The 18,761-nt window shown below is 40.9% G+C and overlaps 1 protein-coding gene across 1 annotated transcript; it reads left to right on the plus strand.

The window, feature by feature from the left end:
• The first annotated feature begins 7,963 nt into the window (after positions 1-7,963).
• On the plus strand, positions 7,964-14,859 carry LOC119775438 (myosin regulatory light chain 2, ventricular/cardiac muscle isoform). The gene is made up of 7 exons (XM_038273416.1): positions 7,964-8,117; positions 13,791-13,883; positions 13,957-14,032; positions 14,195-14,299; positions 14,383-14,461; positions 14,540-14,588; positions 14,672-14,859. Exons 1-7 carry the CDS (start codon positions 8,115-8,117, stop codon positions 14,774-14,776), a joined length of 510 nt encoding a protein of 169 aa, XP_038129344.1. The 5' UTR covers positions 7,964-8,114; the 3' UTR covers positions 14,777-14,859.
• The last annotated feature ends 3,902 nt before the right edge of the window (positions 14,860-18,761 follow it).

Consider the following 18,761-nt stretch of genomic DNA (forward strand, 5'->3'; position numbering starts at 1 on the left):
GGGGGTTCGGAGGGGAGTCTTCACCCTTTTCTCTTTCAGTCATTTTTTTGTAGATTGATTTTCATTTCATCAGCCCATAGAACCTTTCTCTGTTTGTTCCTTTGTTTATCTCTTTCCTTGCGCGGTCACCCCTCCGCTCCTCGTATTGACAGACCGCTCCACCTCAGTCTAAATGTCAGCTCTAAACTCTCCATCAACCATGGGAGAGCTCTTTGATGGATGAACTTCAAACAACACCTCAACAATAAATATTCAGCGAGCAAAATGTTTGATCCGACCATTAAAGGGCAATAAATTACACATAGTTTTCAACTAATATATTAATGTTTGAATCATTGAATTAACCATCAGACTCTGTGTTTCATGAAATGTCCATCGTGTATTTCTATATCTGTACCATTTAGTTTTAGCTGAGCTGGTAGCATTTTAGAAGGTTTGAATCGCTGCCTGTGGTTTTTCTGAAGAGTTTTCTTTGTTTCCCAGAAACCAAACAGTAGAAACTTCAAACCAACAATGAGAACCAAAGGTAATATAAATAAATACCTTGACAACATTTATTGTAATTTCATACACAGAGTATACACAAATTGAAATTTTGTTTTGTACAGCTCTCATAACGTTTCCATTTCTTAAAGTGCAGCAGTGAACAAATGTGAACATTGTGTGCAAAAAAAACCCTGCATTGATATGGTCAGAGATGCAGAGTCTTTGACATGATTCAGAGTTTTTTAAACATTCATCTGTCTGATGGCGGTGGGAGAGAAGTTGTTCCCGGAATCTGCTGGACCTGCATCGGATGCTGTTATAGAAATAGTACACCCAAAACATGATTAGCCTTCATTTTCTACTCACCCCCATGCTGAACAACACTCTGGAGTACTTTTTTGATATCTCAAATGCATCTGGAGATCTGGGAGGCTTCTTGCTGTCTGCTGACATTCAAATAATGGAGGTCTATGGCGCCCGAGGCAGAAAGGTCCATAAAAGTCCACAAAAAACGTGTCAATATTCCTCCATACTGCTCGTCCAATGTATTCCAAGTGTCCTGAGTGGGTAGCGTCCAGAATTTACTCGAAACGAAGTAATTTAGAATGTTTTTAGAGCATAAACAGTAGTGTATAGGATTTCCTAAAAGTGCGTTCCCGACTCTACGGAAACCGCAGCAGACCAAACCAGATGAAAGTGCGCATTCAGCGTCTGCTCTGCCGATAATGCAAGCGTAGAAGAAGAAATGTGCTGTTTACCTGTGCAAAGAAAGAAACAACGAAAGAAAAATGTCTGAGGACTTCAGTGTTGAGGAAGAGCATGAGTTCTTTGCCGAGCTGAATGCGCACTTTCATCTGGTTTGGTCTGCTGTGGTTTCCGTAGACTCGTGAACGCGCTTTTAGGAAATCCTATACACTACTGTTTATGCTCTAAAAACATTCTAAATGACTTCGTTTCGAGTAAATTATGGACGCTGCCCACTCAGGACACTTGGAATACATTGGACGAGCAGTATGGAGGAATATTGACACGTTTTTTGTGGACTTTTATGGACCTTTCTGCCTCGGGCTCCATAGACCTCCATTATTTACTATTCCTTTAAGCCTCTTCCCAGAGGGCAGCAGGGAGAACAGTCCATGGTGGGGGGGTGAGGGGTCATTGATGATGTTACGGGCTTGGGACGAAGTGTCTTTATGGAGGGAAGAGGAGCCCCGATCATCCTCTCTGCTGTTCTCCCCACTCTTCTCACCTTCTTCCAGTCTGAGGCGCTGCAGCCTCCACACCACACAGTAGAGACTGACATTTTTTCGGGAATCCCACGGGTCACGGATTCCCGTGGGATTCCCGTGGGATGGGAGTCAGTATTGGTAACGGTCATGGGATTGGGACGGTACAGGATTAAACATTAACGGGAGCAGACGGGAGCGGGAGCAAACCAATAGTAACTTCCGCTCTGAGTTTTTCACCCGCGCTCAAAAACAACAAGAATGGGAGTGGTGCAGGAGCGGGAGTCATTCTGAATGGGAGCGGGATGGGAGTGGGAGTAATTTCACCAGGAGTGGGACGGGACAGGATTTAGATTTCTACTCTGGCCCGGGATCGGGACGGGACACCATTTTTTTCTGTGGGAGTGGAACAGGACAGGAGTGAAAATCCACTCCCGTGTCAGTCTCTACCACACAGTGAGACAGCTGCTCAGAACGCTCTCTATGGTGCTTCTGTAGAAGGTGGGGAGGATGGGTGGAGGCAGGTGGGCTCTCCTCATCCTCAGCAGGAAGTCCAAGCAGCTTTGTGCCCTTTTGACCAGTGAGGTGGTGTTTCCAGTCCAGGTGAGGGTGTCTGTGATGTGCACTCCCAGGAATCTGGTGCTGCTGACCACCTCTACAGCTGAGCTGTTGATGAGCAGTGGAGCGTGGTTCTTCCTGAAGTCCACGATGATCTCCATCTTCTCCACATTCTGGATCAGGCTTTTATCCCTGCACCAGTCCACCAGCTGCTCCGCCTCCTCTCTGTAGTCCTGGTCGTTGTCATCGTAAAGATTGCAATCAAGGAACAAGGATAGAGATCAAACTAACAAACAAAAGAAAATGGAAATCTCACTGGTCACTTGACTTTTTCTCAACAAACCTTCAATCATTTTCAGACATTGTTGAGGATGTTGTCTTTAGGGATGGTGGGGTTGGTAAGTTTTCTGATGTGAGGCAAACCTCATACAAAGGTTCATAACTTAAAAAAATATTTTTTGATATTTCCTGTACAACATTACACTGGTTTAGGTCTTATTTTCAAGGGTGGTTCTAGAACAGTATGATCAGGATGTGGTCAGTTTTTTCATGGGGGCAAAAAAAAAAAAAAAAAAAGGGCAATAGTTCATTATTTCATATATTAAGAGAGTCAAAAAGCCACTCACATCTCTAAAGATCCTGATCTAGCAGATGAAGATTATGATCCAATCTGAATCCTTTGTCGAAGGGAACAATGAATTAAAGTTTCTGTGCCAAAGTATACCATCAATCAGAACTGATTTGGCGTCTTCTGGAGAGCAGCCAAAACTGGGACCATGACCAGTTCTACAGAGGCACTGAACTCTGTCTAGAACCACCCGTGCTTAATTTCCAGGTGGAACGACATGTGTTAAAGGAAAAGTCTGGTCACATTCAGAATACAAACTTCTGCAAGTACTTTAAGTATGAAATTATCAAATACTGTTCAATAAATGATAAGTGTTTTTAATAGTGCAGAGTAAGAGAGTGGATCAGGAATCGGAAAAGTGGAATAACTCTTTTTTTTCACTTTTCCCCGATGTATTCCAGCATCCAGCTGCCATGCATGTGGGCATTGTCAGTTTCACTATAGCTCTGGTGAATTTCAATGGTGAAGTCCTCTGGAAATCTTCAATAATTGTTGTTGATTGCAGATGTGTCTAGTAGTTCCCATTGATTTAGCTTGTAAAGCGGGGAGAATGGCGCTAGGCTTACCGCACCGTGACGTCACTGCTGGAAGATGGCAGGAGGGAGGGGCTACTATATTTGGACAAAAATGGCCGCTCCCAGATCAATGAAAAATATTGTTTTTATTTTTTTATTGACTAAATTGCTGACCAGACTTTTCCTTTAAAAAGGCAGATTCCAAACCTGCTCCTGCATCTCCTGGGGTTCCTCAGGGCTCAGTCTTGGGATCCTATCATTTGTTTCTGTTGGGTTGCATCTGGTTCATGGAACCCACGCAACAGGCTTAAATTGGAAGCAATCTCTAAATTTTTCTGAACTTTTCAACACCTTTCCAGGAGTCGTTTCCTTTGCTCTAATACCTCAGTTATAGCTCCTATCCTTTCACCTCACCTTGGTTCAACAGTAGAATTCTATCCAGGGTAGGAAAGCAGCTCCAGACTGCAGTAATGAATTCAAGCAGCCTTCAGTCTTATAGACATCCTGACAGACAGCTGCTCAAATTGAGACTACAGCCTTCAAGAAAAGAACTGAAAAAAACAAAAGTTATAAATATGTAGGGAATGAGAACCCTGTAGTCGGTACATCTATGTTTTTAAGCACCTGCAGGCTCATCCTGCTAAGCACATTCCAAGTCAGATGCAAATCAGTGACCCGTCTGTCGTTCTCCTGGGCTGTTGCTGCAGTAGTCAAGTCTGTTTAACCAAGTCAAGAAGCCGGAAAATGCAGCTGATGCTGCTTTAATCAGCAGTTCATCTTCCATTCTGGATGGACTACTGTAATGCTGTTTAAATTTAATCTGCTAGGTTTCTACATGGAGGTGATAAAAAGGAACACACTGCCCCACCCTGACCTCCCTCCAATGGTTGCTTGTACATTTCTGCTGAGGAGACCGAGGTCTTTTGGAGTGCAGGAGGCGCTCTTATAGACCTTCAATGACTCTGTTGTGGCATCAGCCATCTTCTATGGAGCTGTCTGTTGGAGCAGTGGCTTATCTGGAGCTGAGAGGAAGCGTCTGGATCAGCTGATCAGGAAGGCCAGCTCTGTGATTCGATGCCCTCTGGACTCAGAGCAGGAGGTGGGAAACAGACGGATCCTAACTAAATGAACATCTCTGTTGGATAATGTCTCCCACCCCATGCATGAAGCTGGTGCTGAACTGGACAGCTCCTTCAGTGGCAGACTGCTGCACCTTAAATGCACCAGGGAGCGTTATAACAAATCCTTCCTCCCAGCAGCTGGAAGATTCTAAAACCACCACTGTTCCCAACAACCTCAATCAGTTCTTCCATCCATGCTAATTTTGCACAGTTTCTATCTTAGTCAGTTAAATAACATGCTGCTTTAATTTTGCACATCTCTGATGTTGATGCTATTTTGAAATATGTATTACTCTAAAAATATACACAGCTGTATATTGGTTATTTATTCTCCAGGTGAACAGTTTTATATTGTTAAAGCATTGTACAGTACAGTATTTCATTTATTTATCTTTTAACTCTTCATTATTTTGTTATTCTTGTGCACTTTTCTAAAGTCCACATTTGTGTGGTCATTTGTTCTATAATCTTTTTGCTGCTATAAACACCAGAATTTCCCCTTTGTGGGACAATAAAGGGTGTAGGAGCTTAATTCAATTTAAGATAAATATAAGTAAATATCAGAAAGAAAAAGATTCTCATATTGTCAGGTTTCTGTTATGTTTTTCTTTTGAGTATTCAGTCTTACTTTACTCCTTGTTTTCTAGTGTTTAGTTTTATTTTCTCCATGTTTTATAGTCCTAGTTATTTGATTATCGTTTTGTTGTTATTCCAGGTTTCTATTTGTTGCTCTCTGCTGCCCTCTTATGTTCTCTCTTCCCTAGCTCTTTCCCTCTCTTGTTCTTTGCACACCTGCTCCCAGTTTCCACATTTGTCATGAATCGCGGACAGATGGACCCAGTATTCAGGAGAGACAGTCAGTAGGAAAGTTTAAAAGGTTTATTAAAATAAAAACAAAAGCGGAGCTGTGGCACCGCCCAATCTCAGACACTCTAGGGGGGGAAACACAGGTAAGTGACCACGATAAACTGATGTATGATTATCTGGGTTGGTCACTTACCTGGTTTAACAGTCCAGACCACGAGTGTCCCAGTGCTGCAGTCCCAGAGGTGATGCTGGAAGCTGATCCTGGTGAGGGATCCAGAACAGACAGGAACAGACAGGAACAGGCAGGATCCAGATCAGACAGGAACAGAAACAGGTTGCAGGATCCAGACTTCCAGGCATCCACAGGCTCCCAGGAGGGTTCAGAGTCAGACTGGGACCAGAAGCATGACCAGGTGGTCACGCACAGGAGCAGACAGGATCAGGTGCAGACAGGCAGGCACAGTGGAAGAGAGTAGCTGAGACAGGACGTGGAACTGGAACTTGAAGCAGGACTTTAAACTGGTCTCCTCCCTGGAGCCAGGCTTACTTAGATAAAAACTGAACTTCCCCCCATAATGAGCCAAAAACCCAGAGGACTCCAGGGGGGAGGAACAGTGGACAATCAGGAGACGAGACAAACACAAAAACCCTCTTTCCACTGGCTGCTAGGATCCAGGACAGGAACCATGACAAAAAAAAACCAAACAAACAGACTAACAGAAAGACAAGCAATGATCTGGCCCTGAATGCTCAGGCTGAACTGAATATAAACCACAGGAAACAGTTGAGAGGAATAAATTATGATTGGGGCAGGGAAGGAAGAGGGCAGGTGAGAGGAATTACTAATTAGGGAGGAGCAAACAGGCCAGATCATGACAACATTAGCCCCCTCTTTGTCTCAGTCTCCTTTAAAAGCCCTCTCTCTTCAGTTCTCCTTTGCTGGGTCCTCGTCAAACGCTGCCAAACTTTGTCAAACTTCCTCCAACTCCGTCTTCCTGAGTCTTCCTCGTTGTGACGGTGATTCCCCTGATGTCTCCACGGTTTCTGGTTCGTTTTGACTAGTTTTTATGTTTGATTCTTTTGGATTTTTGGATAACCTGCCTTTGTTTTTAGTTTCCCTTTCAAATTAAATCTAAAGAAATTCACCTCTGCCTTCCTTGCCTCAGCTTTTGGGTCTACACTCCATAACCAAATCCTGACACATATATAAGAATATTCAATATTTCTAATTGTAGTGAGGTTCTTTTGCAAATGTGAACGGTTTGTATCTGGATGTTTAGGGGAGCTTGCTTCTGCATCAGTGTTAGTCAGATACTTAGAGTGGAGCCGCACAGTTTTTTGACCTTTGTATTTCCCCTAATCTTCTTTTATTATTAAATTTTTTATGGAAGTGTAATAACTGTATTGTTTTTTTTATTTTTGAAGTAAATGGTTGGACCTAACAGAGAGAATCCCGTTTGTTTGTTTTTTTAGATTACAGAGGGGGAAAGAGCGCCAAGCTTATGGCTTCATTACTTAGGAAACTACAAAGGGATTTTCTAATCTTCTATTCTATACCTTTTTAAGAGTTTATTCATAGATGACTACTATTTGTTTTGAAAAGTGATCATGGTCTTTACTGTGTGAACTCAATGCATCGGCTCAGCCGGTCAGCCTGGAGATGGCGAAGTCAAGACAGAAGCTGAGAGGAGAGGAAATTATCCTGATTACTGAATAATCTCTCATTAAATTAATATTACAATGCGTCTCTTCACTGTTCGCTTTTAAAACTCCTCTAAAAAACTGCATTTTTTATTCATGACACACCCTGAGACGTTTTGTTTGTTTGTACAGTCCTTTATTTCATCAGCTTTAATTCTGTATTTTAAGTCTTTGTTTATTTCTGTTGTTTGATTTTAAATGTGCAGCACATTAAAAGTGCTTTATAAGTAAATACATGCAGCTGCAATAACAGCAGAAGCTTGTTCTGCAAAATAATGACTAAGGGAGTAAAAACAAATGCAGACCTTCCTTTTATTAATTATTATCATTTAGTAGCCTGAGTGTTTGTTTATTTTTTTTATTTTTTTTGGCTTTATTTTCATTTCATTCCAGAAATTCTCTCTACTTTGATTCAGACATCACAGAAAACCTTAGAAAACATTTTTACCACTCAACTAATAGCTTGTTGGTTTAAGAAATAAGGGATTCACTCTCTGACAATTCTGTTCAGTCTTTTTATTTGAGACTGAAATAAGAAAAAAGAAAACGGATGAGGCTCGATAAATATTTTGCAGCTAATTTGCAGCTGTTTATGACCTGGTGTTATTGGGGTTCAGACAGCTTTAGCCAACAGTTCTGTTCACTGAGCCGCTGGGAAGCACCTCCCAGCAGAGCGGGGCCCGGTCCGGCCCTCTGCGGCCGCATCGCTAACAGGACAGCTGAGTGATGGGTCCCTTCAAGTGCAGCTGTCAGTCACCAAACACAACTGTCCTTCCCGAGCCAGAGCTATGTGCTGTTGTTATTCTGGGGCCTCAGTAATGGGGGTATGTGCGTTTGGCTATTATCCCTAAATCTCATGAACTCAGACAATGGTGGTCAATGACAGGAAGAGAATAGTCCTCCTTACCTGTGGCTCTGCCTAAAGAAGGCATGGAGTATTTATAGCTCATGAGCATCCACCGTTATATACCAGAGGGGAAAGGGGTCAGGACATCTAGCCATTGTTTTGTGTACTGCTCCATCATAAGGCAGCGAGGGCAACTGCTTGGTTCTCATCCAGCTACAACTAAACATGGTGAGTAGATCCAGCTTTGGGGGCATCGCCTGACTTCCAGGTTACGCTTTGAGGTTACCTATACAGCTTTGCAGAATAATTTAGGAGCACATCGCTTCTAAATTATTTTGCCAAGCTGTATAGGTAACAATTATGTTACATATCATCGATAGAAAAAACAGAAAACAGAAAAGTTAGAGGATGACAAGAGAAAGGATGCAGCTACACTAGAAAAAATCAAAATGAGTCATTTTTTTCATATATCATATTATTTATTTTTTTCATTTCATTGGCAAATCTTATTTACCTGCCAAAATTAAGGGTAAATAAACCTGATTTAAGAAAGGCTGACTTATTTCTAGATCATTTTTGTAGTGTGAAAGGAGTTGGATTGAAGCACTTCTTAAAATAATTGTATTTACCCTTAATTTGAGTAGGAAAATAAGTTGATCTGTGAATGGAATGACCATTTTACTCTTAAAATACGATAAGAAGATATTATTTACTTGTAATAAGAGACTGCTTGTTGTTTTTCTTATTTTAGATGTAAATTGTCTTCCATTGGCAAAGTTTCTCACTTACCTTATCAATTCTAGAAGAAATCACACATTTTTGGAAAAATTACTAAGATTGACATTTTTTTTTTTTGCAGTGTATCAAAAGAAGATATAATAATTAAACCAAAAGCTGTTAATTTTTCTAGATTTTATTCATTTTTGCTAGAAGTTTACTGGCTAAAACACTGTTATAATCTAAAAGTTTAGATCATTTTACTCCTCTTTTCTTTGAAGGGAACAAGGGTTAAAGATTTTTTTTGTGATTAAGGAATAAAAACTAATGAAATGATAATAATAAAACAACAACAACAAAAACATTTTAGGCATGTAAACTTTAAGTCTCGACAACCAGTAAAGATTTTCCCATCAAGCTTCTTTGTCACTAGACCAGTTAAAGCTGGTAGCAACATTACTTCTGGCTTCAGCACAGAAACCTGCTCAAGTTCTTCACTTTAACATTTCATTCAGAGGAGAAACCGCATGAACCTACCAGGCTACTGCCTCCTCACAGCACTCAGGTTTAAGGTTTAAGCAGTAGTCTAGTTGTAAAACAAAAAAAGAAGGGGGATGGGGATTTTTTTTTTTTTTTTTTTTTGGAAGCTTACATAGCCTGATATTCTATTAACCTAAAGCAATATGCATGGTCTGGTTGTTACATCTCAGGTACTCCAGTCATTGACCTTGACCAAGGCACCTTACAGTAGAGCTGCAGTCAGTCCTGGGCTAGCATGGCTATCACTGCCCCTACAGAGTTAGCATGGCTATCACTGCCCCTACAGAGTTAGCATGGCTATCACTGCCCCTGCATAGTTAGCATGGCTATCACTGCCCCTACAGAGTTAGCATGGCTATCACTGCCCCTGCATAGTTAGCATGGCTATCACTGCCCCTACATAATTAGCATGGCTATCACTGCCTCTAAATAGTTAGCATGGCTATCACTGCCCCTGCATAGTTAGCATGGCTATCACTGCCCCTACATAATTAGCATGGCTATCACTGCCTCTAAATAGTTAGCATGGCTATCACTGCCCCTGCATAGTTAGCATGGCTATCACTGCCCCTACATAATTAGCATGGCTATCACTGCCTCTAAATAGTTAGCATGGCTATCACTGCCTCTACATAGTTAGTATGGCTATCACTGCCTCTACATAGTTAGGATGGCTATCACTGCCTCTACTTAGTTAGCATGGCTATCACTGCCCCTACATAGGTAGCATGGTTATCACTGCCCCTACAGAGTTAGCGTGGCTATCACTGCCCCTACATAGGTAGCATGGTTATCACTGCCCCTACATAGTTAGCGTGGCTATCACTGCCCCTACATAGGTAGCATGGTTATCACTGCCCCTACATAGTTAGCATGGCTATCACTGCCTCTACATAGTTAGCATGGCTATCACTGCCCCTTCATAGGTAGCATGGTTATCACTGACCCTACATAGGTAGCATGGTTATCACTGACCCTACATAGGTAGCATGGTTATCACTGCCCCTACATAGTTAGCATGGCTATCACTGCCCCTACATAGTTAGCATGGCTATCACTGCCCCTACAGAGTTAGGGACTCATTTCCCACTGGGATCAGCTTCATAGTCATGGTAGGACTTTATTTATTTTACTCATAAACCCACAGCCAACCAAATGTGGAAGGGGCAATATTATTCCCATTACTGTTAATATATAGTAGAAAACAGTGCACAAACAGGGGATGGTTTGGGGGAATGGTCATTTAAGAAGGGGGATGCCACCCCCCCTCAACTGGAGTACTGGAAGGTTTTTCCACCAAGAAGCGGTTCATATCAAAGCAAGTTAACCATTACTGTGTTCTAACAAGTGTGTTTGCTTAAAGGTTAAATTAGTGCTTCCCAAATTTCCTGTTTAGGGTGTATCAGAGGGGACATCTGTTTCTCTCTGCTGGTGCTAAAAGCAAACTGCACCATTTCATCTAAGAATATAGGCCTAGTTCAGCATCTACAGTAAGAATAACAAGATAAAACATTTGGGGCGCCAGAGGTCCTGTCTGAGGGATATCCAAGCTCCCCATAGCAGGCATTAGACCTCAGCTGTCGGGAGGCATGTGAATCCAAAATTATGTCATCGCACCGCATACCCTCGCACTGTTTTATTCACAGTTCCTCGGCACATGTAAATAGCTCAGCATAATCCTTCCCTCTGAGGGTTTTCTGATCAAACAGGAGTCAGAGAACCATCCTGTCATCATCCAGACCCTGTGGAATAATCCCTCATGGAAGCTCAGCCAGAGGACCACACCCTCCCCAGGCCTCGTCTGCCGTCTCACAAAACCAGACGCTTCAGCAAATAATACACCCATGAACAACTGACAGAGTCTGTAATCCTTCCTAACCCACCCGCCTGAAGAGCGCCCCCACTTTTTCCTCCCACTTCATCAGCTTTTTATCATCAAACCTCAAGTTTGAGGTAAAAAAGAAATAACAATGACATAAGTTAGGGATGGCATTCTGTGGCAGGGGTGTCTGCAGAAGGTTTTCAGGAGGGCGGCCATGCTGGGTGACATGGATAATCCTGTGGGGGGGTGCACACGATGACAGCGGCTGCCTTTCCACTGACCACCAAAATGCCAAAATTATGATTAAGAAAATGAATAAGCTTGGGACAGAACACTATACCAACCGATTTAATGGATTCACTTGACCCAATTCATAAATTCACAATGGAAATTTGGTATAATGTAGCAAGACAATTAAAGCTGAAGAAAGAAAGAGAAATAAGATGGGTAGCCAATGACAAAGACTTCAGGCCAGGAAGGCGGACTTGATAATAGAGACTTCTTTCGATACCTACAACTATGAGAATTTTATTATAAAGAGATCTTAATGTGGTTCTGGAGACGGTGTGCAGTGCATATCAACATAAAACTCGAAAAATTATCTTACAGCTATAAACTAGCCTAATGTCATGCCAAAAAAATACAACTCTGTATGTCAAAGAGAATGTGGGAAAAAGAAACAGTGGTCATAATTTCAAATGTAGAATGATATAAAATCTGAGAGATGACTCAGACTTCTACAAATTCACTAAAATGGAGAGAATTCAACTGGCAAAATTTAATTTGATTCTTTATCACGTCATCTATCAAAAGTAAACAACTGTCCACACAATAAATGTGTTGGAGGCAAAGTGGCATGGCTGACGCCAACCATGCACATGGTTTCTGGAACTGCATTGAGATAAAACCTTTCTGGTCTTCTATTTGCCTTACTATAGTCTGTACTGTTTTATTCTGTACCATCTACTTTTACCACAATGTATCTGGTCCTTATGTCTAATGTGAGAAAAACATAATCAATATTTGGTGAAGATATTACTGCCAGCTGGGAGGAAAAGCAATAACAACAAGGATGGACATTGTGGTGGAAATGTTCTCTATGGAAAGAATGACTTTCATTTTAAGATTGAAAAAAGCTCAATTTAAAGAAAAATGCATAACATATAAATTAGCCTCAGAAACTGTCACGACAACCGCTTTCTGTCTTAGTTTCGAGTGTTCATTTTGTTTTGGTTTTTGTCCCTTGCTGATGCTCAGATGGCTGAGATCATCCATCGATCCATCCGTTTTCTAACACACTTATCCTGAGTGGGGTCGCGAGGACTGCTGGTGCTTATCTCCAGCTGTCTAAGGGCGAGAGGCGGGTTCCACCCTGGACAGGTCACCAGTCCATCGCAGGGGCTGAGATCAGTGCATTGTTTCTTTTATTGTCCAAAACAATAAACATAAAAGCGGGGGGAAAAAAGGAAAATTACTTGACTTAATGGAAATTCACCACGTTAAGAAATACTCATATTTTTCATTAAATTGATGGATGGAAACAGTTTTTTCACATTACATTAGTCATGGGATCAAACACAAGACATTCCTTCTGGCAACACAGACAAAGGAGGTGGCAGGAAGCAAACATATTAGCATCTGATTATTTATAACATTTCTTTCATTGCAGCTATAAAGTTTAGATTTTTCAACATTAGCAGAAAAAAGAAGAGTAGAAAAAAGAAGCCAAACGATCCCCTTTCCAAAGGGATGGACCCGTTTGTCAGATTCAGTTTGCATGTTTTCTAAACAACTCAACTCTATTTCTGACATTCTGAATTGAAAAAGCTTCCTGGATGGGAAGCGAAACATCTTCAAACTTTTTTTTTTTTGGAACATTAGAAGAATAATGACAAAGTCTGACCGACATTTGTAACAGAAAAAAAAGTATTAAAAACCAAAACCATAAAGTAAATCAAGGGGCTTTGCTGGTTTCTGCTATTTTTTCCCCCCGATTATTTTATTTCTTTTCAAAATGTTGTTTTTATTTTTTGTTTTATTTATTAATTTTTTCAAACTTCTCTTTTTCAGATGAAGTTTTACAGACTGGATTCTGCTGAAATTGTGTTTTCCAGATCACATTCTCTTCACTTTCCTCTGCAGTGAAAAGCAAAGACAAGTTTCTATTAGTCCGCTGGACGTTATCAACAATATTTCTACTGGGATTGAAGTGAAGAGAATGGGATGTTTGAAAGACACAAGAAAAAAAAAAAAGATTTGGGAATATAAAATGTGCAAAGAAAAATTTTGAAACTTTTAAAGTAAAATTTCAGAAAACAAGCAAAGAAAGAAAAACATAATAAAAAATAAGAATTATTCTTAAGAAAAATGGAACAAAAATGACTTCATAGGTGTGCTGGGAGGAGATTGAAAAAAATAATGCAACCACTTTTGGCATTAATTTAATCATATTTAGTTATTTTAACACTATTGTTTTATGTCCTACCCTGCTAAAAAACGAAACAATTGTGTTAAAGTAACCAAATATGTTTAATTAAATGCCAAAAACAGTTGCATTATTTTTTCAGTATACTGCTGATGTACTTAATATGGGTTCTACTATAAATGAAAGTTGATCAAATGTGATGAAGTGAAGTCTGTGTGCAGCTGTAAGCTGTTTAGTGATGGTGGTAGGACAATAAGTGCAGAATGCTGTCAGTTTGAGCCTCAAAGGAAGGTCATGAGCATCAGGTTAGCCCTGTTGGTCAGGTAGAGTGTGGGCCACGGCCCTGCTGTTAAAGGGAGTTTGACTCTAATCTGGACGCTCTGGTTCAATCCTGCAGTCCCCTAAAAAAGCCAAGAAGAGAGCAGCAGAAGGAGCGAGCTCCAATGTGTTCTCCATGTTTGAGCAGACCCAGATCCAGGAGTTTAAAGAGGTGAGTGAGAAACCGGAGCCGGGGAACTTCCCCCTGCTTCCTCCGCTTACGCCTTACTCTGAATCTTGTGCAGGCTTTCACCATCATGGATCAAAACAGAGACGGCTTCATTGACAAGAATGACCTGAGGGACACTTTTGCAGCTTTAGGTGTGTGTTCCTCTTTTATGCTGTCAGTAAATCAATGTTTAAGATTAACCTTTAAATCTTGAACTCTCTTTATAATAAATGTGATTAATCGTGCATGGAAAGAGGAAAGCTTATAGTCAGAGCCCAACTCATCCCTCCATCCTGTTCTCTGCCTTCCTGCAGGTCGTCTGAACGTCAAACAGGAAGAGATTGACGATATGCTGAAGGAGGCTCCAGGTCCCGTCAACTTTACAGTCTTTCTCACCATGTTTGGAGAGAAACTAAAAGGTTTGTTCACACCTGGGAATAAAAACTTCTTTTTTTTTACAGTCACACTAAAAATAAATCAAATAAATACCATCTTCCACCAGGCGCTGACCCAGAGGAAACCATCCTGAATGCTTTCAAAGTCTTTGACCCAGAGGGGACAGGGACGCTAAAGAAAGATTAGTGAGTAACGATGCGAGGGGAACATTTCAGACGAGGGAGGGGATCTGTTTCACTCACCTCCACTGCTTGCTTTCCCAGTGTGACAGAGATGCTGACGACCCAGGCGGACAGATTCTCAGCTGAAGAGGCATGTGCTGATCCTCAGAGAATATATTCCTATGACATTTTGAGCTGTTTAAACCATTTATTGTTTGAATCTATTGTCCACAGATGGAACAGATGTTTACAGCGTTTCCTCCAGATGTAGCAGGAAACCTGGACTACAAGAACCTGGTGCACATCATCACACACGGTGAAGAGAAAGATCAGGAATAGATGCTGCCGGCCGACCGGATCCTGCTTGTATCCGGATACTTCAGCGCATAAACCAAAGTCTGAATAAAAAGATAAAAAAGAAAGCCGTCTCAGTGTCACTGATCTGTACTGTATGCAGGAGCTTTGAAGGGTTTCATACATTATCAGAATTCTGTGTGACAGAAAAGTTTTTCCATGATGATTAGAAAGGCAAACATGCGTGTTTTTCATGTGGTGGGCCTTTATAATCAAGTCTTCTGTAGTCCCTATTAGATTTTCTTTCAGGTTTCCCTGCATTTAGCATCTACAGGCCTTTCAACTCCACAGCATGATGCTGCCACCTCCTTGTTTCATCAGCAGGGTAGTGTTCAGGGTCACCTTTAGTTTCCTCCCACACTGCCCCCACTATGCAGTTAATTTTGGTCTCTTCTGAGCAGAACAGCTTCTACACTGTAAAAAATCTAAATCTAGATAAGTAATTTTTTCTTAAAATAACTACATTTGTTCTTGGATTGAGGTGGTAAAAGAGACATTTTGCTAATGGAACAAGACAATTTGCACGTAAAATAAGAAAAAACAATTGCATTGTCTTATTTCAAGTGCATATTATCTAATTATCTTATTTCAACAGTAAAAATACTCATTCCATTGGCAAACTATCTTATTTACCTACTCAAATTAAGGGTAAATAAACTTAATTTAGGACAATTTTTACTTATTACTAGATCGTTTTTCCAGTATATAAATATATCAAACACAGCTTCTAGATAAAACCAAACATAAATTATAGTATTCTTTTAATAGTTTTTTTCTGTCACCCCTTTTCACTTCAGATCAGATTTGCAGATGGAAGACCACCTCTGCAGTCAGTTCTCTCTCTCCTTAGCCAGACGGTTTAGATGAACACACACGGTAGAACTGCTGTTGTATTTCTCTCCATTTTCAGACGAAGGTCTGCAGTTGTGATTTATTTTTATTTTTCCAAACTCTGCTTAAACTTTCTCACAACTTCCCTTCCTATACTGTCTGCTGGCGTTGCTGTTAAGGAAGTTTATTCTCTGTTTTCCAACAAACCTCTGTGGTCTTTATACTGATGTTATGCTGCATACAAGCAGAATCCTTTGGCTAAAATGCCATCAGAACGCTGATAATATTAAGTGTGTCTCAGCTCCCCCTTCAGTGTCCACCATATTGGATCAGTCCATTTGCTGCACATGTTCAGAAAGGTCCAAACAGACAGCAGCAAACCATTTGAAAAAAAAACGATGCAAAGAGCAGTGTTGCCAACTTAGCGCTTTAGTCGCTATATTTAGCCACTTTTCAGACCCCTCTAGCACTTTGATTTCTAAAAAGCTCCTAGCGCCAAATCTAGAGACTTTTTTCTGCTACCGGAGACTTTGGAGACAACATCTAAAAGCAGCGAACTCTGCTCTCCAGAGCGAGTAGATTGGTAACCCCGCCTCCTGCTCTCCTCTATCTTGTCTGCTGTCATGATTCATGCAGCTATTATTTCATCCAAATGAAAAATAGAGAACAGATAAGCACATCATGGCTTGTCTACAGTGAAAAGAAGGACTGGGTTATTTACTTTGGCCTTTTTGGAAACACAGGAAGGAGCAATCAGCTAAGTGAGCTTAGTGCTTGGAAAAAAATCTTTCATTCCTTTAGAGACAGCATGAAAAGTCAGCTGAGTACAAAACATAGAGAGGAAAACAAGAAGAAAAGGGACAAGAAGAGAGGGACACAACCTAGAACAGATAATGGATGTCTATTCTATTAACATTTCTCTATCTGTATAATTGGTCTGTTTCATTTGTTGTATTGTCAAATTCAGAGGGCCCCCTTCCTGTTTTTGCCTAGAGCCCAAAATTTCCTAAATCCAGCCCTGCCTCCCTGTTGACTCTGTTCATTCATAATGAGTTTACGTTGATGGGAACTGCCTGCACTGGATTTCTTTCAGAGTTACTGAATAAAAGAATGCAACTGTTTTCGTTATTTACTTAATCATATTTAGTTACTTGGATTTCTGCCTTTTTTGTCTCGCCTTTGTCGGATTCTCTAGTGGTTCTCAGTCTCTGGACAAACCTGTGCCTTTTGCCTGACTCCGCCTCTCTTTCTAGCCCTCCAGTATTTCTGCACATCGGATTCTTGACTCAGGACAGTGCTCTGAGTTTTGCCCACAGGATTGTCCCATTGAAGTCTCTGCCTCTCAATTCAATTCAGTTTATTTCTATAGCGCCAATTCAGAAGACGTGTCATCTCAGGGCACTTTACAGCTCAACCGGATCATAGAGTTAAATTGATTAAATGTTTTCTAACTAAGGAAAACCATTGGATTGCATTGACTCACTGACTCGAATGTCATCCCTAACTCTAAACATGCTTGTAGCGACAGTGGAGAGGAAAAACTCCCTTTTAACAGGAAGAAACCTCCAGCAGAACCAGGCTCAGTGTGAGCGGCCATCTGCTGAGGCCGACTGGGGTTCAAGGAGACAGAAGCAGAGACACAAAAAGACTGCCTCTGTCTACCAGTGTTCAATATTGGACTGAATCTTGATCCTTTCCTTTGTGGTTTCAGGAGAGTAACCTCTGCTACCCTCGGCAGCCCTAGCATCAAGTGGTTTGTGGACTCAAACAAGTGCTACACCATTTGTTACATTAGCTTTTAAAACGTTCCCTCTGTGTCGTGTGAATTATTGGATCCTACACCAGTTAACCTGGCAGTACTAGAATAAATGAAATTGAAGAATTTTTGTTTTTAATAATGGAGCTCATAGGAAAATTATGAATCATTTTCAAATTTATGGAGTGATTCTGTTTCATTATAAGATAATAAGGTATTTTGGAAATGGAAATTTGAAATAAGTTGCAGTCCAGAAAACTGAAAAAGAGTTTGGGAGTCATTTTGCTGTTTTCTCTTATTTTAATTTATTTGCTTTTTTCACTTCTGGGGGTGGGCTTTCCTTCCTTCTGTTTATCTGCTTGGACTATTTATGTCATAAGGGGTTTAAGCGATCTGACCCACATGCAGAGAACCACTCAGAGACCGAGGGAAACATTTTAACAGGTTTATTGAATGTTGATGAAACACAGAAGTAGGAGCTGGAACTCAGTGGACTGGTGAACCGGAACCATAAAGTCTGAAGGAGAGGTCACAGTGATCAGTTCAGGGACCGTAGGAAAATTGACTGAGGCTTGAATATAGCTGGAGAGAATCTCACATTTGGGGGGGCTCTTGTTAATCCTTGAATCCAGTTTGTGGGGAATGAATCCAGAGGAGAGGGAACTCGTTGGAGAGCAGACAGGTAGGTATACGTTGGACCCAGAGGAGTAAAGGTGCGGACTGTCACTTGGTTTTCCGATGAGGACTTGAACGGATCATGTGGAGGTTTACCCTTGCTCAGTGTGTACTCAGTAATCCTTCCAGGGGGAGAAGGTCCAGGTTATTCAGTTACACAGGAAAGGCTTCCTGCCAAAGAGCAAAGACAAAAACAAGATTAGACTCAGAGGAACAAAGCTTTGGTTAGACTCAGCTAAACTAAGCTTGGCTATATTACCCAAAACTAGCAAACACTCTGGTGTCGAGGTAGTAACAGCCCGCTGCTCAAATACTCCTCCGGTAATGAACCGGTGTGCAGGGAGGCCCAACGAGGAACAGGGCACCACCTGGTGGTGGAGAGAGAAAAAAACACAAAAACAACACACACAAACTGGATTCCTAACAATTTAATTTTTTATTGGTCAACAGTGAGCGTTTGTGAAGAGAAGGGGATCTGTAAAACACATCTGAAAAGAAATGCCATTTGTAAAACTCTGTGTAAAAAAGTGAAGATTTAAAAAATACTTTTTTTATGTGAAAACATGAGAAAAAAAAGTATCACAAAAATTTTTTTTTTTCATAAGGTTTTCAAAGTTAAATTTCTGGATTGCTTTTCTATTTTTTCAAAGTTATTAGCACTATCTTTTTTTTTAAATACCTTATATAAAACAATAAGGTTTGTGTTGT

The sequence above is a fragment of the Cyprinodon tularosa genome, unplaced genomic scaffold, assembly GCF_016077235.1.
Source record: "Cyprinodon tularosa strain WSP-4 unplaced genomic scaffold, ASM1607723v1 ctg870, whole genome shotgun sequence".
Classification (NCBI taxonomy): Eukaryota; Metazoa; Chordata; class Actinopteri; order Cyprinodontiformes; family Cyprinodontidae; genus Cyprinodon; species Cyprinodon tularosa.

What these genes read in the sequence shown, in the direction of transcription:
- LOC119775438 (XM_038273416.1), top strand. An exon ending in GGACACTTTTGCAGCTTTAG is followed by an intron (nt 14,033 to 14,194) that starts GTGTGTGTTCCT and finishes GCCTTCCTGCAG; the next exon opens with GTCGTCTGAACGTCAAACAG. An exon ending in ACAGATTCTCAGCTGAAGAG is followed by an intron (nt 14,589 to 14,671) that starts GCATGTGCTGAT and finishes TATTGTCCACAG; the next exon opens with ATGGAACAGATGTTTACAGC.